At 41.7% G+C, this 20,948-nt stretch overlaps 2 protein-coding genes across 3 annotated transcripts in view; one reads left to right on the forward strand and one right to left on the reverse strand.

Moving 5' to 3' along the window:
- RPRD1B (regulation of nuclear pre-mRNA domain containing 1B) overlaps positions 1-13,422 on the reverse strand; it is a 59,274-nt gene extending 45,852 nt beyond the window's left edge. Inside the window, exons 1-2 of one of the 2 annotated variants that reach the window (XM_003253564.3) lie at positions 12,922-13,422; positions 6,501-6,630 (exon numbers count right to left, since the gene is read on the reverse strand). In XM_003253564.3, coding sequence (XP_003253612.1) covers positions 6,501-6,630; positions 12,922-13,072 — 281 coding nt within the window. In that variant the 5' untranslated portion in view covers positions 13,073-13,422. The remainder of the gene's footprint in view (positions 1-6,500; positions 6,631-12,921) is intronic. The other variant, XM_030825529.1, reaches the window with a different exon arrangement.
- Positions 13,423-13,550: 128 nt separating this feature from the next.
- TTI1 (TELO2 interacting protein 1) overlaps positions 13,551-20,948 on the forward strand; it is a 48,491-nt gene continuing 41,093 nt past the window's right edge. The window contains exon 1 of the mRNA XM_003253562.2: positions 13,551-13,615. The gene's annotated coding sequence lies outside the window, so the exon portion shown is untranslated. The remainder of the gene's footprint in view (positions 13,616-20,948) is intronic.

Below are 20,948 nucleotides of genomic sequence, written 5' to 3' on the forward strand. Positions count from 1 at the left end.
TGGCCCAAGGCACTATCACCTCTCGCCTGGATTACTACAGTAGCCTCATTACTGGTCTCCCCGCTTCCACCCTTGTCCTCCTACAACCTACTCTCGAGTTTTCAAAACACAATTTTAGCTGCTGTACTAAGGCAGACCACGTCACTCATTTGTTCAAAATTGCCAACATTTCTTCCCAGTATCCCTCAGAATAAAAGTCCTTATAAAGACTCCAAGGCCTTTCCCAACCCAGCTGTTATTTCCCTGGCTTCATCCCCTACCCACTCTTCCCCACGCCCATCCTCCAACCTCCTGCCTCAACAGCTACCCTAGCACTGCCTCAGAGCCTTAGCACTTGAAAAGTTTGCTTTGCCTAGAACCACATTCCCCATGTGGCCACATAGCTCAATCCCTCTCCTCCTTCAGGTGTATGTTTAGTCATACCACCTTCAGTGTGTCATTCCCTACTCTCCACGTTGAAAATGACACTCCCTGCCCCTACTCAATTTTTCTCCATACAACTTTTCTGGTATGCTGTATATTCAATAGTTTACTTTTTGTTTACACGCTTTCCATTTGAATGTAACTTCCACAGGGGTGGAGATTTGTCATTTTCTCCCATTGCTATATGCCCTTGAACAAGCACAATAAATATCTGTCAAATTGTAATCTTTTCCAAAAAAATGTATATGGGTTTCAGTAAGTTATACAGTTACTTAACTTTCAACAATCATCTTACTGTATCAAGGTCATGTCAGAAATCAACTAAGCACTCCTCAGCTTGATCAATAAAGGTTTACAGAATACAAAGAATAAGGCGGCCTGGGTCCTGACCTCTAGGGCTCGACTCAGCAACCTCTCAGACCTGTTTAGTCTCCTTTCCCTACCCCACCTGGAACTTTGGGTTCCAGCAACACCCACCTGTATGTATTTGCTACTCAGAATTTGTTCTCTCATGTGCATATGCCTTTGTTCATGCTATCTCTTCTCCTTCAAATGGAACAGCCAAAATTGAACAAGGCAAAGGGAAAGGAGTAATTCAGGTAGCTGAAGTATATGGGGGAATGTGCGGAAACTGCAGAAGAATCTGGAAGGAGAGGGTGGAATTCAATTACAGCGAGCCCTGAATGTCATATTAAAGCATGTGGCCTGCAGGCAATGGGAGGTCCCTGATGTGATCAAATGTATAGCTTAGAAAAATAAAGTCACTATAATTAATAAAACCAAATTGCAACTAATCAGAACTTAGTTAACGAACTAGCTGGTACTTTTAGCATAAAATCTGTTTGCTGCAGATTCTCTGTTCGCTTAAAAGAGAAACCAGTCTCATGAGAATAAATTCTTATCAAGGATTTAGTTAAAAAGTAGGTGGGTATCACAACACACACCCACCACCCACCATTCCTGGAGATACTTGGGACTCCATTCAGGCTAAGACTGGTTTTGTGTACAGTTTCAGGCACAGTGGAAAACGATGCTCAAACCTGTTATAACCACAAAACATTTTCAAAAGGCTTTTACTACTAAAGGCCAAAAGGGGGGTTCTAGTTTAATTAGTGAATGTAACTAACCAGGACAGATATTTCCTTGAGCATTGTGGTAAATCAAGGTTTTGCTGGATAAGTTTCAAAGTTATACATAAAATATTCAAGAAATCTTTCTACTGATTAGGTTTTGAAGGAGGTAGCTCCAGTGAAATGGAAGTCACTTTGGCATCTGGAATTAGATACAACCAACCAATGTAATAAAGCCATTTTATAACAGAAAGAGCAATATTTTCAGGTTGTACTAACTCCAATCTAAACTGAGAAATCTTTAAGTGGAAAAAAAGACTGAACAATCTTTGCCAACAATCTATGAATAAAGTGGAAGATGGCAAATAATTACATACACAACTTAATATTACGTTGAACACTTAGTATTTTAATTCTGATTAACTACAAATTCAATCACTTTATTTTTCAATATAGAGAGCAAAACTGACCTTTAAGAGTGAAAAATGTGTATGATACACACAAACAGAATTGCTGCTTGACGTGTCAGGTGGACACCTGAGTCCCTGCAAAGCCAGCCTTGGGGGCCTTTTCTTCCTCTACAGTTCTATGGCACTTTTTTGGTACAACCACAGTAATTTGTACAACTCTGTCTTACCCCATGCACAGCAGGCCTATGGTAGGCCAACTAAGGGCAGGAATTCTAAGTATTCCCTACACTTCCAACAGTACCTCATGTAAAGCTGGTTCAGAAAAGAGTTAACATAGAAGGCCAGACTGCTACCCTTAGGGAAGTGCGTGGCTGGCATCTGGGAACTTGGGATTTCAGAGTGTCCCTACCATTTCCTAACTGGTAAGGGTGGTTTACTGGGCCTAAATTGTTTGTGCAAGCAATACAGTTCTTGATGAACACCTGAGCCTGGCGCGGTGGCTGACGCCTGTAATCCCGGCACTTTGGGAGGCCAAGGTGGGCAGATCACAAGGTCAGGAGATCAAGACCATCCTGGCTAACATGGAGAAAATCCGTCTCTACTAAAAAATACAAAAAATTAGCCAGGCGTCATGGTGGGCGCCTGTAGTCCCAGCTACTTGGGAGGCTGAGGCAGGAGAATGGCGTGAACCCAAGAGGCGGAGCTTGCAGTGAGCCAAGACCACACCACTGCACTCTAGCCCGGGCGACAGAGCGAGACTCCGTCTCAAAAAAAAAAAAAAAAAAAAAAAAAAAAGAACACCTGATTTATTTCTGGGAGCTTAGAATTTTGGCAGAGGGTGTCTACAGGACCAATCCAATAAAAACTCTGGGCACGGTGTCTTTAATGAGCTTTCCTGGTAGGTTACATGTCATACACATCACAACTCAGTGCTGGAGGAATTAAGTGTGTTTGTGTAATCGTACTGAGAGAGGACTCAGAAGCTTACACCTAGAGTGCTCCAGTCTGCTGCAGGCACGGCATGCACATCACCCTCTGCTGCTGCTGCTGCTTTGGATCCTCTAGCTGTAATGAATCACTGCCATGACTATGACTACATGATGAGTCCTGTGGGTCCTTCTAGGTAATCACCAAACCTGGGAGTGGTCTTGGGGCCCACAACAATAAATAAATATCATGTGGGTAACTCTCAAACTTATGTCTCCAGAAATCAAGTCTCTACTGAGCTTCAGACTATTTTATCCACCTGCCTATTTGGCATCACTCCTTGGAATATTCACTAGCCATCTCACACTCAGCCTGGCCAAAACAAAACCCGTGATTTCCTCCACCAAATCTTTTCCCCAATCTTCACTTCAGTAAAGGGCACCATCAGTCATTCACTTACGTCAAAAACCTAGAAATCGTCTTTGATTTCTCTTTTCACTTACTACCAGCTCCCATTCAACGCCTATAAATCCTATCAGTTTTACACTGGAGAGGTGGGGATCCTCCCATGAAGGAAGCATTCAATAAATGGAAGCTATTAGCATCTTCCCATTGCTTCTGGGTCCTAGGCAATGTCACCTCTAGCCTGCACCACAGCAATATCCTCCAAACTCATGTCCCCGCCCCTCCCTTGGCCTTTACAATCCATTCCTCTACACTAAGCCATTTTTAAAGAGGGATCTTTTAAAAATGTAGTATGTTGGAATATATCATTCCCCTGGTTAAAACTCTTCAATGACATCCCATCAGAAAAAAATCCTAACTCCCAAGTCTTACAGGGTGTACGTGACTGGTGCATGTCCACCTCTCGGACCTCATCTGGATGTCACTTTTCCCTTTGTGCACTACATTCTAACCACACTAGCCTTCATTCTGTTTCTCTTAGCAGGCCAAGATTATCTCTGCCTTAAGTTTTTCTTAATAGCTGCTCCTGCTTCGTACAATTACCTCAAATGTCATTTCCTTAGAGGCCTTCCTGAACCACCCTGCCTGCGAGATCCTACTCTAGAACATCACTCCATTTTACTATGTCCGTATCATCCTGCTCTGAAAGTATCTTGCACATTTAATTGTCTTTGCCTGCCTTGTTCACTGCTGCTCCCCCAGTGTCTTGATCTATACTTGGCACATAGAAGGCACTCCAATACATGTTGAATGAAAAATGACATGGACAGCTGTCTCCTCACTGGGAAGAAAACAAGGCACTTGTATGAAAAGCAAGTTTGCAGTCTGGTTAATTAAATTGCTATTCAAATCAAATCTATCCTATGAACTTGGCAGCTTTCTCTGACTTGAGAGTTTTTTTTACTGTTTGTTTGTTTTGGGTGTGGAGGTGTCTTTTATCATAAAAATATCCCTCATCAATTTAGTCAACCGTAATGGGTCAACTATCTTTGTTCATCAACTGGCCATAGAAAAAGCACACAGAAAGTATATGTTAATTAGGCTACTCCTACTGTGGACGAACTGCATCACGGTTGAAGCAGAACTGTTGGACTTTCTGTCCTAATAATGGGGTATAAGAAAGGAGAATGGAAACATGGGTATCCTGAATATAATACCCAAGCAGAATCTTAAAAGAACCAGAAGAATGCAAACAGAAAGGAATTCGGGCTATTTTATTGAGAAGGACCAGGTTTATCTTCCCCACACTGCCACTGAATCTGCCAAGACACCTAAAACCTGGCTAGTTTTTAAGGTGTTCCCAAGTAAAAAGGAATATTTAACCCGGGTATTGCCCACCCCCTTTTCCACCCCTTTCTATTTACTTTTTGGTTTCAGGACAGCTAAAGATTACAGATTGTTTGTCTGTTTGTAATTTAGAGACAGGGTCATGCTCTGTTGCCAAACCTGGACTGCAGTGGTATGATTATAGCTCACTACAGCTTTGAACTCCTGGGCTCAAGCAATCGCCCTGCCTCAGCCTCCCAAGTAGCTAGGACTACAGGTGCACACCACCATGCCTGGCTAATTTTTTTTAAGTTTTTTGTAGACACAGGGTCTCACTATGCTGCCCAGGCTGAAATTTTTAAATAACATTGTTATGTTTACTATCCCTGCAAGAAATCATTCCAGCCAACTCCCTAGACCAAATCTCTTCCATAATGAGTTAACATTAATTAACTCATTTAACAAATATTTACTGAATGCCTACTCTGTGTCAGGGCAGACCATAATGTTGCCCAGCTCCTGGGACACCATTTACATGGAGGCTATGTAAATGGTATTCCTTCAAGCTACATAACTCAGCAGCTGTGTGCCAGACACTATACTAGGTGCCTGGAATACAGGAAAACACAAATGATCCAATGAATGAGCAAAGAATGTGGAACAGGCATTGTACTACATACTTTTAAACATATTGTCTGTCTTTACCCTCACAATAACTCTTATGAGGGGGAGTGGTATCCTCCCCTTTTAGCCAGTTAGGAAATTTGTGCTCAAAAAGTTAAGTAACATATCCAAGGTCACAGTGTCTGAGGCAGACCTACCATCAATTTCTAAGAACTGTGAACTAAATCTCATCAAAGCAAGAAAATCTATTTCAGATAGCTCCTCTAGTAGTCTGTTCTAAGCTTACTCTGTTATGAAGATTCAGTATTTTTTTCAAGTTAATAACACATTTTGCTACTTGTGTCCATGTTGATCAAAAGGTGAGCCAGTTATGTAGCTGACCAACAAAAACCATCTTTTTCATCTCTAGAAAGCTAGGTGTCATTTCTTTCTCTTGGATTTCTAATTTTATTCCTTCAAACTTTTCAAATCCTGCAAAGAAAGCAGGACTTCATTTCTCATTTAAGGCCTTTCACTATATTTTAGACCTAATAACAATTTATGTTTAACCTACTAGTCTCCCATTCATGTTTCCCAATTCCTTTTGCAAATATCTGTTTATGTATTTACTTATAAACATAGTATTTTAATGAACGATAGTTTTTCTTTGCTTTTCCTGGGCACCTAATTTGAGCCTACAGAAAGCTTTTGTTTTTACATAAAGTAAAGTAATTTATAAAACTTTTAATCCAATGTATGCTTTCTATGGTATTAGTTGCATATGTGCCACTCCTCTTTGCCACAAAACACAATAGCACCAGGGTTAATACAATATAGCCAGAGCAAACACCTACTTTCCACACTAATAATTACTATTATTGCAGTTACAGTAATGCCTACTATTTTTAGTAAACTAGATCTCTAGAAATCCAGAAGAAAATAAAAAGGAAGGCATTTGGCAATTAATTTCTTGCTATTAAGTTATGTTACTAAAAGGTTCCCTTACTAGTTAGCTTTGTTTTTTGATCATAAGCTAATGAGACAACTCAACCAAACCAAAGAAAGTACCATAACCAAGAAATAAATTCAAAAAATGAAAATGAATATATCTAGAAGAAAAGATAATGCTAGGCTGAATCTCTTAAATGTATCAGAATGTTTACATGTCTCGACAGTTCTTGAGGGCTCAACAAAACATAAAACCACAATTTGGCCTCCACAACTCTCTGTAAAGTAGGAAGTTGTCAATTTACAAATGCTATCACAGAAAAGGAAAGAACAAAAAGGTGGAAAAGGCAATGAATTTAAAAACAAATCCAAAAAACAGACAACATACCTGGCAACATGAGAAAAAGCATCCACAAGGACAGATTCAAATTCTCTAGTGAATTCAGGTCCTTTCCTTTTACTGTTTTGGATGACATCATTCGCTAAATACAGAAAAGTAAGCTTTCTATTTGATTTGGCTGAAAAAAAGAAAAGAAAAGAATTTAACTTACACCAAAGAAGTTCTCAATTCACAATTCTTTTGCCCTGGGCTGCTCCTAAAAAAACATTAAGACAAGTATTATCTACCTGGGGGGTCAAGTATGTATGTTTAAAAAGACCACCTAAGGAATAGGTTTGGGAATACCATTTTGGAAAAGAAAAAGAAAAAGAATGGGCCATCTTCACTGCTGTGTTCTTTAAACCAGGGTAATTAATTGATAGTAAAAATTAAGATAATCCAAAGAGAATTCCTAAAGGATAAGCAGTCAATATTAATGTTGAAACTGAGGCTTTTATTTATTCTACTGCAAAAATGAGCAACTTCTAACTCACTTTTAATTATCAAATATTCCAGAATGAAAGATTGAGTTGGCCGGACACAGTGGCTCATGCCTGTAATCTCAGCACTTTGGGAGGACGAGGTGGGTGGATCATTTGAGGTCAGGAGTTTGAGACCAGCCTGGCCAACATGGTGAAATCGTACCTCTACTAAAGATACAAAAATTAGCCGGGTGTGGTGGTGGGCACCTGTAGTCCCAGCTACTCAGGAGGCTGAGGCAGGAGAATCGCTTGAACCCAGGAGGCGGAGGCTGCAGTGAACCGAGACTGCACTACTGCACTCCAGCTTGGGCAACAGAGCAAGACTCTGTCTCAAAAAAAAAAAAAAAGAAAAAAAAGACTGAGTTAGGTTTCAATTTTAAAATAGTTTCGCCGGGCGTGGTGGCTCATGCCTGTCATCCCAGCACTTTTGGAGGCCGAGATGGATGGATCACCTAAGGTTGGGAGTTCAAGACCAGCCTGACCAACATGGAGAAACCCCGTCTCTATTAAAAATACAAAATTTGCCTGGCGTGGTGGCGCATGCCTGTAATCCCAGTTACTCAGGAGGCTAAGGCAGGAGAATTGCTTGAATCCGGGAGGTAGAGGTTATGGTGAGCCTAGATCATGCCGTTGCACTCCAGCCTGGGCAACAAGAGCAAAACTCCATCTCAAAAAAAAAAAGGTTTCTTGTAATTTTGCTCCTAAACTGAGAATTTCTCTGATACTCCAATAACCATAATCAGTAATACAGAAGAATCTCTAGGTGCACCAATAGATATTAGCTCAAATACAAGTATACATTAACACTACATTCTTATTGAAAATTTACGCACGTGTGAAATCTAGATATGCAAAATTAGGGCTTTCACAAAAACCGTAATTCTCTCTTATTTATATGAAATGTGGTTATTCCCTATTACTCTATATGGTAATCATATATTAAACCATAAAAACCTCGTGCAATATGTCTGAGTTACAGTTGCTTTGGGGAACACTACTGAATTTCCTGGCTTCTATGCACATAATTTCTCGACTATAAAGTTACATCACTACGATTTTTGGTCCCAATTTTCTTTTAAAAGACATAAATAAGAACATAATTAGATGTTTCAAAACACAAAGTTTTCTCCAATGCTAAAGTACCTGAAAAACACAAGCTCTTTATCAACCTTAACACAACTGAGTAACTCTATTTCTCTCTGAAACCAGTTGTTTCTTTTGAAATGTACAAAGCATTGATATGTCTGACATAGCAGGCATAAGATGTGACATTTTAAAATGTAGCTACAGGAGGCCAGGCACAGTGGCTCACGCCTGTAATCCCAGCATTTTGGGAGGCCAAGGCAGGTGGATCACCTGAGGTCACGAGATCGAGACCATCCTGGCTAACATGGTGAAACCTTATCTCTACTAAAAATACAAAAAATTAGCCAGGCGTGGTGGTGGGCGCCTGTAGTCCCAGCTACTCGGGAGGCTGAGGCAGGAGAATGGGGTGAACCTGGGAGGCTGGGCTTGCAGTGAGCCAAAATCACGCCACTGCACTCCAGTCTGGGCAAGAGTGAGACTCCGTCTCAAAAAAAAAAAAAAAAATACAAAAACCAGCTGGGCGTGGTGCCGGGCGCCTGTAAACCCAGCTACTTGGGAGGCTGAGGCGGGCGAATCACTTGAACCTGGGAGGCGGAGGTTGCAGTGAGCTGAGATAGCGCCACTGCACTCCCACCTGGGTGACAGAGTAAGAGACTCCGGCTCAAAATAAAAAAAAATAAAAAAAATGTAGCTACAGGAGAATAACCCAAGTTAAAAACATGATTTTAATAGCACATTACAGTTTAAACTGATGAAACTGATGTCTTCAATGCTCATAAAATTAAATATGGATACCCTGAATTGTCTTAACCTTCTGGTAATAACCTAGTTTAGATGGCCAGCTGATAAGAATACTAGGAACCTGGAGCTTTCTTCAACTGTTCTAATTATTATTCAAAAGCAGAACAAAAGTGTCAGTAGTTACAATACCTACTGTTGCTACAAAGGTATGATTATGGCAAAAGGCGCTTTTTTGTTAAAGCAAACCTTGCTCTGCAAAGCTGATGTAAGTGAAACTACCACACCTATAATCCCATGCAAGTGAGCAGATTTGAAAGCAAAACAGAACTTCAACAAAGCAAATTTCATTAAGTGGAGCTTTAAAATTCCATACACTTCATGTTACAAAAAAACCCTAGAATCCATATTGTAAAATGTCAGTGTGGACATTCAAGATCTCATATACTTTTCGGTAGACAAACAAGGTATCTAAGAGGCTTGAGACCCAAGGTTTTCACTGTTTACAATGCCAATTAATTTTCATCACCCCAGAACTTAACAATGGGGATTTATTTAGGATAAACTGTATCCCTCCATATTCAACATCCTTAACAGTCAACATAAGCACCGTGTGTGTCGAGGTGGTATGACAAACCCCTAGTGCTCTTGAGCACATACAGTCACAATACACACAACACGCACACCCCTCCATTCCAATCTTGGGGGACAACTCACTTGTTCAGATGTCCTTCCTATACGACAGAAATAGGTCCTTTCACCCACTACCCATGCCCATTCCAAACTGGTCAAACTAGTTGTTGGGTAAAATTTAAACAACTGGTTAATCAAAACTTTTTACTTGTTTGGCTGGTTTTGGCATCTACAGAAAGTCTTAAAGTAATTCTGGGATAAAAGCCCATTACCTACATTCAGGCCAAGATACAAAACACCATTAAACATACTCATTTAGGAGCACTGTACACCAAAACTATTCCATAAAGAAGGGGAGATGTTCTACTTAGAACACAGCTCAAATGGGATAAATTAAGAATTATTCCTAGAAAATGGAAAGATAACACATCAGGAATAGAAGTATTTAAGCAAGAAAAAAAGTTAATTTTTGTAAATCTCATATATTTTGAAGGCAACTCAGAGACAGTCGGTGAGCATCTCAGCTAGGGAAAATGACTTCACCCTAGATAGAACCTACAGGGCTAATCAATCTGAACATTAGGGCACAGAATCCTTTTCCTTTAGTGTGGGGGCATTTTCAGTTCATGAAAGAAGCCTGGATATTTGGAAGCTAGGTCTTGATGCTTGGAAGAGCATCTTTTTTTTTAACTCTGCACTGTCCAGTAAGTTAGCCACTAGCCACGTGTGGCTGTTGGAACACCTGAATTGTAGCTGGTAAAAATTGGAAACTAAATTTTCAATTCTATCTACTTAAAACTTTAGTTCCTTAGTCACACATTTTAAGTGCTCCATAGCCACATATACCAAGTGGCTACCTGTTGGATAGCACAGATAGAAAACATTGCTATTATCACAAAAAATTGTATTGGATAGCGCTGTTTATATCCTTTATGCTGTTATCATAGAAAGTTGTATTGGATAGCACGGTTTAGATCCTTTACTCAACCATGAAAATTCTATCAGAGACCATGATTTAATTCCTATTTTTAAACTATATAACAGGCACCATGCTATATCCTGTGGTGTTGCAAATAAGGTCTAGTTCCTCTCTCAAAACATAATCTAATGACAAAGATGTAACCAGTTCAAATGAACAGCTAGTAGGAACAAATTAAATGCTAAACTGGTATGATGGGGTGGGAGGCACTCATTAATTCTAATAAACGAAAGCACCACAGTTTGGTTGGAGTCAGGTGACCACCTTCACTTATTAAATGCATTGAGGCACTGAGTACTTGAAAAAGAACACATTTTGGCATCAGGCAGCCCTGGGCTCATGTCCTAGCTGTATGTCTGTGGACAAGGCACTTAATCTCTCTATACCTTTATCATCTCATCTACAAAATGAGGATAATAATGCTGGCCTACTTGCAACATAAGGCTCTACCACGTAAGATTAGGGATAACAGAGCTTCATAAACAAATGTACTCTCTAATTTGCTTTTTTTCAGTAACTCAACTAGGGTGAGGCAAGGAATCAAGAAAGCATCACAAAAGATGTGACACTTGGCCAGGAGTGGTGGCTCACACCTGTAACACCAGCACTTTGGGAGGCCGAGGCGGGGGCATCACGAGGTCAGGAGATCGAGACCATCTTGGCTAACACGGTGAAACCCCGTCCCTACTAAAAATACAAAAGCCAGGTGTGGTGGCGAGCCCCTGTAGTTCCAGCTACTCAGGAGGCTGAGGCGGGAGAATGGCATGAACCCGGGAGGTGGAGCTTGCAGTGAGCTGAGATCGTGCCACTGCACTCCAGCCTGGGCGACAGAGCAAGACCCCATCTCAAAAAAAAAAAAAAAAAAAAATGACACTTGAGATGGACTTTAACTGCCTCTTGAGGTCCCAAGCAATAGAATTCAGTGGCAATTCACATTTCAGCACACTCTACAAATAATTTCTGAATGGCACAGTGGGGTACATGAAGAAGGCCTCATAAACTCCAGGCTCTACCTCTTCCCGGAACTGCCCGAAGGGCTGAGGGGATCCCTATTTCAGTACAGTACGTGATATTTGGGGGGTCCCTGCTAAAGGGCTAGAACTGGGTCTCCTGAAAAAAACCATGGATTTTGGTGTTTGCCAGCCTGTTGTAGTCTGAGCCTCATCAGTTCAAAAGCCTTGAAAATACCACTTAGCCACTTCAGTTTCCTCATCTGTAGAGCAGGACATCTGTGGTGTCCCCAACTCACAGATAGTAGAGAACACTTGTAAAGCCACTTCGCTATAAAGGCCTACCACATATAGGGTGTCTAGAGCAGCTCTGAGCTTCATTTCTTCGGTCTTCCATTATGAAACTCATCAGGAAGTGTAGGTGCCCATCTTTCCCCACCAGACTGTAAGCAACTTGAAGGTAAAGACCATGCCTCACAGTGAGTAATCAAAAGTCTCATCTCACTATAATCTGCTGAATGCCAAATGCCCATGCTAAATGTTCATTTGGATTATCCTGTTTACTCCTCACCATAAGATGAGTCTCAGTTTTTCCTCTTCTGCAAAGTTCCTACTTCATAGGGCTCCGAGAATTTTTTTTAATGACAATGTATGTAAAGGTATCAGTACTGCACTTCGCATGTAATAAAGACATAGTAAATATCAGTTATCCATTCTGTAGATAAGGAATTAAGGGACAGACAGGTTAAGTTGCTGGGGTCAGTAAGGCAGCAAAGTCAGGCTTAAATTCTAGGCAGTTGGCAGAGGCAACATGCTACAAGTGTCCAAGCCAGTGCCTGGCACATAACAGAATGAGTTCAATGAATGTCTGTCAGAACTTGAGCAGGGCCTGAAATCAATGACAACTGCATGAGAGAGGAGAGGAGAGGTAAGGTCTGGGTGGGGTGGCCCCTTAACCTAAGATGGGAGAGACTACCTACTTCACAGGGCTGTTCTAAGGACTGAGTGCGAGGATATATACAAAGGTCTTAGTATAGTGACTGGTATGAAGTAAAGGCTTTGTAAGGGGTAGCTATCCTTGCCTCCCTCTTACAGATGAGAAAACGGAGACACAGGGAGATGAAGAAACTCTCCCAGTATTATTCAGCTGGCAAACAGCTAGCTGAGCCAGGACTCGATCTGCAGAGTCTGACTCCGGAGCCCACTGGCTTTTACTCCCAATACCCAGCACTGGGCCCGACGTGCTAGGGCCAGTACGGCAGTGAATGCAGCCGAGATAGTAACAGCCACAAATGTCAGAGGGAAACTGAAGGGAAAATGGCTTGATGAACTAGAAGTCTGGACACCTGAGTCCCAGTCCGTGGACCCTCAGGCAAGTACCTTAAACCTTCCCGGGCCTCAGTTTCCTTCTTCGAGAAATGGGGCTAACTTTGTCTCCCATCTCAGAAGCTCTCGACCAGGCCTGGAGCAAGGCTCAATGAAGAGGCTTAGAGGGGCCTAGGCTGTAGGTGGGCGAGAGGACAATCCGGGGACCGTCCAGGGGGTGGGGAGTTGGTGTTTACCTTTGCGGAGCTCGCGGTGCCACACGGAGACGATGGGTCCCGCGTGCTTGCGGTGGTGGATGAGCCAAAGGGACAGAGTCTGCACGCTCTGCTGAGAGTTGCTCAGCTCCGAGAGCTTCTTCTCCAGCGCCGACTCAGAGAAGGAGGACATGGTGGCGGCAGTGAGGCCCGACAGGGAGCGGCCTGGGCCGCCCAGTGCGGCAGGAAGAGCGACGGCACGAGGCCCGGGGCTCACCTGACAGGCTGCGGGACTTTTTACCGACTGACAGACTGCCAGGGGTGCAAGGAGGGGGAGGGGATGGGTCTCCGCAGTAACAGCCGCCCGCACCGCCGCCACAAGATGGCCACCCGACCTCTCACCCTGCCGCGAGAGCGGGGTCAAAGGGCAAGGGCCGGAGCAGAAGGGCACCGAGAAGCGTCGGAGCTCTAGAAAACCGTCCCTTTGGAGGCGGCGGCCGCTCTGAACCTCGGCAGAGCACTTCGAAGGAGACAGAGCGAGGGAAGGAGCGTAGTTCCCCGGGCCCCCGGAAAGCGCTTTGACCGCGCGAGCTCGCACGCCGGCGCAGTGGATCTCGTCGGAACCCTTTTTCCCGCTCCCTCGGAACCTTTCTGGCGCGATACGGCGCGCTACTTAGCGTGTCACTTCCGGCGAGGCAGAGGAGGCGGGAGAGTGAGAGAAAGGCTGGAAGAAGAGGTAAGGGAAGAGTGGCGGGAACCAGAGGGAGCCCAGCAGCTGGGACCCCGTAGAGGGGTATCCTGAGGGGACATTGAGGCTGAGAGTTCACGATCTGGGTATGGGAGGGGGATTTCCTTTCTAATATGGCGGGCCCCAGGCCGCACCTTTCCTCCATATGTGTTCGGCTCTCTGGCTGTCCCCCAAAACACTTAGTTTTGGTTCTTCCAAGCCACCCACGTGCCCTTTTCACGCCTCCACGCCCTGGCGCTCGTTCTCTCTCCGAAAGTGACATCCTCTTTCTCACCTGGTGAGCTCCTACTCAGCCTCCCGGAGCACCTTTTAATGTCCTATTTTGACCTTTTCGTCTGTAACAGCGCAGTCATGAAACACACATTTGGGCTCTCAGCCCTTAAGTGGGTTCTCACTCAGGGTATTATTACATGCTGCTTTTGCCTTCTGCGGGTCCACTTGACTTTTTCGAACTTAAGTGAGGTGTTAACTTTAGGGAAAAGGTGGAGGGAACTAACTTAGCCTTCCCAATGTGTCTGTTGACTTCATGTTAAGACACACTATTTGAGGCCTGGCGCAACGGCTCTTGCTTGTAATCCCTAATCCTTTGGGAGAACGAGGCGAGAGGATAGCTTGAGGACTGGAGTTCAAGACCAGCCTGGGTAACAGCGAAAATTAGCCAGGCATGGTGACGCTCACTTGCAGTTCCAGCTACGCGAGAGGATCCCTTGAGCCCAGGAGTTAGAGGTTACGGTGAGCTATGATCGTGCCACTGCACTCCAGCCTGGGCGACGGAGCGAGACTCTTCTGTGAAACAAAACACTATCTGAGACTCTAAACCTTGACCCTATTTTTTTTTTAAGTTTTAAATCCCAGTTATCAAAGCAGCAGAGAAATTTTGTTTTTCTTATTGCCACGGGGGTGATGGTAGGGAGTTAAGTTATAGACATAAGAGGGTTTTAAAATTTCCTGATCGTGGTATAACTTCCTAGTTGTGGGCAGACTCTAGTTTAGGAGACGTTCTTCTAGTTGCCTCCTTTTGCTCTTATTGCACTGTATTGCAGTTCTTTGCTTACATGCTTTTACCCCTCCTCCAGACTAGAATGATAATCATAGCTAATACAGTGAGAGGTTACTATGTGCTAGACACAATTTCCACACGGTAACTCATTTAATCCTCACAACAAAGCTGTGAGGTATTATATTATCCCCCTTTTGACAGCGTAGGAAACAGGCTCAGAGAGGTTAAGTGACCTACCCAAGATCACATTACTAAGATTTGAGGGAAGAGGCTGCAACTTAGCCATCTTTTTGGCCCCAGTTCCTGATTTATCAAGTGAGTTAGTGTAAAAGAGGTGAATAACCTAAAATCATACAGTGAATATCTAGTCATAACTGAGGGCTTTTGTGTCGAAATCTAGATCATCTTTCCATATTAATAACACTGTCATATGCTGAGCACTTTTATACCAAGTCACTGTCTATTAAGCACATTACATACTTTTTAAATTTAATTGCTACATCAGTCTTAGGGGGTTGAAATTATTACAATCACTATTTGATAGACGAGAAAATGTAAAGCATGGTTAAGTACCCTATGTACTTGGACATAGTTAGGAAATAGCAGAGCCAGGAGTCAAATCAGGGTTATCTTATGTCTGATCCCAAATTCTTGACTCCTGAACCAATGGTTTATTCATTCATTCAGGAAATAATTTTTCAGCACCTATGTCCAAAGCACTCTTCTAAGCTAACAGACAAAATCCATGTCGTCGGGAACTTATTTTCTACTGAGAAAGATAGAAAAACAAACATGCAAGTTTAGAATAAGTCAGAAAGTGGTAAGTAACTTCAATAAAAATCAAGGAGATAAGGAGGATAAGGAATGTGTATGTGTAGATGGGTAGTCTTTTACTTATGCTTCTCAGAGAAGGCCTCATTCATAAGATGACATTTGAGAGACAAGCCATATGCCATTGTTCCAGGAAGAGGGAAAACCAGGTTTATACCATTGTTGGCATTTTGGAGGAACAACAGAGAGGACAATAAAGCTGGAGTGATATGAACCAGAAGGGTGGCTGGAAATTAGCTCAGAAAAGTACAAAGGGACTGCATCACATGGGGACTTGTAGGCAATAGTATAGACTTTAGATGTTACTCTGAATGAAATGAAGTCCGTTGGGCAGTTTTGCACAAAGAAGGAGCATTGTGGCTGTTAGGTAGAAAATAAGACAGTAAGAGTGCAAAGGTAGAAGCAGGAAGGACCAGTTTGGCAGCTGTTGTAGTAACCCAGGTGAAAGGATAACTCAAACTAGGGTTGTATCCGTGGAAGTGGTAAGAAAGGGACAGTTCTGGGGATATTTTAGAGGAAGAGGTAACAGGATCCGCTGATAGATTGGATATGGGGTGTGAAAGACATATGAGAGTTCAGATAGCTCCAAGGATTTTGGCCTAAGCAACAAAGAATAGAGCTTCCATTTACTGAATTACAGAAAAGAGTGGGTTTGGGGAGTAAGAGCAAGCATTTGTATTTGGACATGTCCGTTTGGAAATGCCTATCTGAGTATAGATGTCTAAGGGGCAGTTGGGTTTATGGGTCTGGAATTCAAGGAAGAGTGATCTGGGCTAGAGATAAAAATGTGAGAGTCATAACAGGGAATAAGGTGTAAAAAAAAACTGAGTCCTAGGATACTTCAACATGTAGAGGTCTGAAAGATGAGGATGATATGATTATGTGATTTTTCTTCTTAAGCTTGTTATTAGCTTGTTAATATTAACAGCTCTAATTGATTTTCAAATATTGAGCCAGCCTTGCGTCTCTGAAATATACCCCACTTTATCATGGGGTGTGTGTGTGTGTGTGTTTTACATACTGCTGAATTTTCTAATATTTTCTTTAGGATTTTTGCATCGATACTCATGAGAGAAATTAGTCTACAGATTTTTTAAATTTTTGTATTGCCTTTGGTTTGGTATCAGGATAATACTGGCTTCATAAAATGGATTGGAAAGTGTTTCTTTTTCTAGAAGAGTATGTGCAGAATTGGTGTTAATTCTTCATTAAATGTTTGGTGTAATTCTCCAATGAAACCATCTTGGTTTGGAGATTCCCTCCTTCACTCCCTGCTTCTCTCCCTCCCTCCCTCCTCCTTCCTCCCTCCCTCCCTCCTCCTTCCTCCCTCCCTCCCTTCCTTCCCTTCTTCCTTTTTTTTCTGGAGTTTTTAAGTGACAAATTCAGTTTCTTTAAAAGTTATAAAGCTGTTAAAATAATCTCTTTCATATTGTGGTTGTGTTTTTTGAGGAATTAACCACTTCATCAAAGTTGTCAAATTTATATGGGTAAAGCTATTTGTGGTATTCCCTGTCTTTGTTTTCTGTTGCTTATAACAGAATACCTGAAACTGGGTAATTTATAAAGAAGAAGGATGTATTTCTTACAGTTATGGAGGCTGAGAAATCCAAGGTCATGGGGTCACATCGGGTAAAAAACTTTCTTGCTGGTGGGGACTCTGCAGAGTCCCAAGGCAGTGCAGGATATCACAGGGCCAGGGGGCCTAGTGTGCTAGCTCAGGTCTGTCTTGCTCTTATAAAGCCACCAGTTCCCATGATAACCCGTTAATCCATTTATGAGGGCATTTATGAGGGCTTACAAAGACTCCACTTCTCAATACATTGGGAATTAAATTTCAACATGAGTTTTGGAAGGGACAGATATTCAAATCATAGCATTCCCATATGTCTGCAGGGTCTGTAGTACTATCCCGTTTCATTACTGATATTGGTAATTTCCAATATCAGTGTCTCTTCTCTCTCTTCTCTCTTTCTCTCTCTCGCTCACTCACTCGCTTGTCAATCTTGCTAGAAGTTTGTCAATTGTATTGACCTTTTCAAAGGACCAGTTATTTATTTCATTGACTTTCTCTGTTTTCTGTTTTCAGTTTTGTCAGTTTCTGCTCTTTATTATTTCCTTATTCTGCTTGCTTTATTTTGCTCTACTTTGTCTAGGTTCTTGTGGTAGGAGTTTGCCTTTTTTATTTGAGACTTCCCCCCTTTTCTAATATATGACTTAGTACTATTAATTTACATCTCAGCATGGCTATAGCTGTATCCACAGATTTTGGTGTGTTATATTTTCATTTTCATTCATTTCCCTATTTTTTTTTCTAATTTCCCTTAAGGTTTCCTCTCTGTTCCGTGGATTATTTAGAAACGTGTTGTTTAGTTTCCAAGTATTTGGAGATTTTCCTGTTAACTCTCTGTGAGTGATTTCAAGCTTGATTTCATTGTGGCTGGGGAATGTCACTCTGTGTGATTTCAGTTCTTTTAAATTTGTTGAGGTTTGTTTTATGGCAGGATAATCATCTCTCTTATGTTCTATGAGCACTTGAAAAGAATGTGGGCCAGGCACCGTAGCTCATGCCTGTAATCTTAACACTTTGGGAGGTCAAGGCAGGAGGATCACTTGAGCCTAGGAGTTCAAGAACAGCCTGGGCAACATGGCGAAACTCGGTCTTTAAAAAATACAAAAATTAGCTGGGCATAGTGGCATGCACCTGGAGTCCCAGCCATTCAGAACACTGAGGTGGGAGGATTGCTTGAGCTCAGGAAATTGAGGCTGCAGTGAGCCATCATCAAGCCACTGCACTGCAGCCTGAGCAATAGAGTGAGATCCTATCTAAAAAAACAAATAACAACAACAAAAGAATGTGTAGTCTGCTATTGTAGGATGGAGTGTTCTATAAATGTCATAGATCCTGTTGGTTGATGGTGGTGGTTTTTCTATATCCTTGCTGATTTTTGGTCTGGTTATTCTATCCATTGTTGAGAGAGGAATATTGAAGTCACCACCATCTATTCTTGTGAATTTGTTTCTCCTTTTAGTTTTATCCATTTTTGTTTCACACATTTTGCAGCATATACATTTTAAGATTGCAATATGTTCTTAGTAGATATACCTGTTATTCATTGTACTCTGTCTCTGGTAATTTTTTTCTTCTTTTGCTCTGAAGTCTACTTTATCTGGTGCTAATATAGCTACTCTTACTTTCCTTTGATTAATGTTTGCATGATAATATCTTTTTCCATCCTTTGATTTTCAATCAGCCTCTATAATTCTGCATAGTGAGTTTCTTATAGTCAGCATGTAGTTAGATCATGTTTTTAAATCCACTCTGACAATCTCAGTCTTTTAATTGATGTATTCAGACCTTTTATACTTAATACAATTATAGTTGACCCTCTGTATTCATGGGTTCTGCCTCTGTAGATTCAGTCAACTGTGGATTGAAAATACAGTAGACCCTTGAACAACACAGATTTGAACTGTGGCCATCTATTTATATGCAGATTTTCTTTCCCTTCTGCCAACCCACCTCCTCCTCAGCCTACTCAAGGTGAAGGCAAAGATGAAGACAGACCTGTGTAATGATCTACTTCCACTTAATGAATAGTAATTGTGATTTTCTTTTTTTTTCTTTCTTTCTTTCTTTCTTTCTTTCTTTCTTTCTTTCTTTCTTTCTCTCTTTCTCTCTCTCTCTCTCTCTCTCTTCTTCTCTTCTTTCTTTCTTTCTTTCTTTCTTTCTTTCTTTCTTTCTTTCTTTCTTTTTTTGAGATGGAGCCTTGCTCTGTCACCCAGGCTAGAGTACAGTGGTGCTATCTTGGCTCACTGCAACCTCCGCCTCCTGGGTTCAAGTGATTCTCCCACCTCAGCCTCCTGAGTAGCTGGGATTACAGGCACCTGCCATTATGCCTGGCTAAATTTTGTATATTTGTAGAGACGGGGTTTCACCATGTTGGCCAGGCTGGTCTTGAACTCCTGACTTCAGGTGATCTGCCCACCTCAGCCTCCCAAAGTGCTGGGATGCAGGCGTGAACCACCAGGCCCGGCCTGTGATTTTCTTAATAATATTTTTCTTTTCTGTAGCTTGTTTTATTGTAAGAACAGAGCATATAATACATACAGCATAAAAAATTTATGTTAAACAACTGTTTATGTTATCAGTAAGACTTCCCAGTCAACAGTAGGCTGTCAATAGTTAAGTTTTTGGGGAGTCAAAATTTGTAGAGATTTTTGACTGTTCGAGGGGGTTGGCACTCCTAACCCCCACACTATTCAAGGGTCAACTGTATTTGAAAAAAATAAAAAGTAAAAAAGATAACAATACAACAATAAAAATAATACAGATTTAAAAACAATATAATGTAACAACCGTTTACATAACATTTACATTGTGTTAGGTTTTGTAATAATCTAGAGTTGATTTAAAATATATGGGAGGATATGCATGGGTTATATGCAAATACTACACTATTTTCTATAAGGGACTTCAACATCCTCTGATTTTGGTATCCATGGGAGTCTTGGAACCAGTCTCTGGTGAATACCGAGGGATGACTATATTTTGTTTCTTTCTGTTTATTCTCTTTTTCATTTATCTGCTTTCTTTTTCTAGCCTTCCTGTGGGTTACTTGAATGTTTTTTAGAATTCCATGTGATTTATCTGTGATGTTTTTGAGTGTATCTCTTTGTATGTAGCCCTTTTAGTGGTCCCTCTAGGTATTACATTGTGTGTACATAACTTACCTTTACCTAGCAAAGTATAGAAACTTTATTTCCTTTTATGTCTCTTTACTCTCTCCATTTATCATATAATGTCTTAACGTTTTCTCTGCATACATTTAGAACCATGTCAGACGGCATTACAATTTTTGCTTCAGCTGTCAAACATATTTTGAAAACTCAAGAGGATAAGGAAAGCCCGTTGCATTTACACATATTTTTTATGCCATGTTCTTTCTTCCCCCTTAATGTTCCAGGATTTCTTATCATTTTCTTTCTGTTTAGGGAACTTTCTTTAGCCATTCTTTTACAGTAAGTCGGCTGGTGACAAATTCTCTTTGTTTTCCTTCTTCTCAGAAGTCTTGATTTCCACTTCATTTCTGATGCACATTTTTTGCAGGGTATATGGTTCTGTGTTGACTGTTTGTTTGTTTCAGCACCTGAAAATTATTGTGTAACTTCTTTCTGGCCTACATGGTTTCTGATGAGATTGTCATTAGAATTGTTTTCTCCCCTCTGGGCATGGTGGCTCACACTGTAATCCCAGCATTTTGGGAGGCTAAGGTGGGTGGATCACTTGAGGCCAGGAGTTTGAGACCAGCCTGGCCAACATGGTGAAACCCTACCTCTACTAAAAATACAAAAATTAGCCGGGAGTGCTGGTGCCCACCTGTAATCCCAAGTACTTGAGAGGCTGAGGCAGGAGAATCATTTGAACCTGGCAGGCGGAGGTTGCTGTGAATGGATTTGGCGCCATTGCACTCCAGCCTGGGTGACAGAATG

The sequence above is a fragment of the Nomascus leucogenys genome, chromosome 13 (genome assembly GCF_006542625.1).
Source record: "Nomascus leucogenys isolate Asia chromosome 13, Asia_NLE_v1, whole genome shotgun sequence".
NCBI classification, from domain to species: Eukaryota; Metazoa; Chordata; class Mammalia; order Primates; family Hylobatidae; genus Nomascus; species Nomascus leucogenys.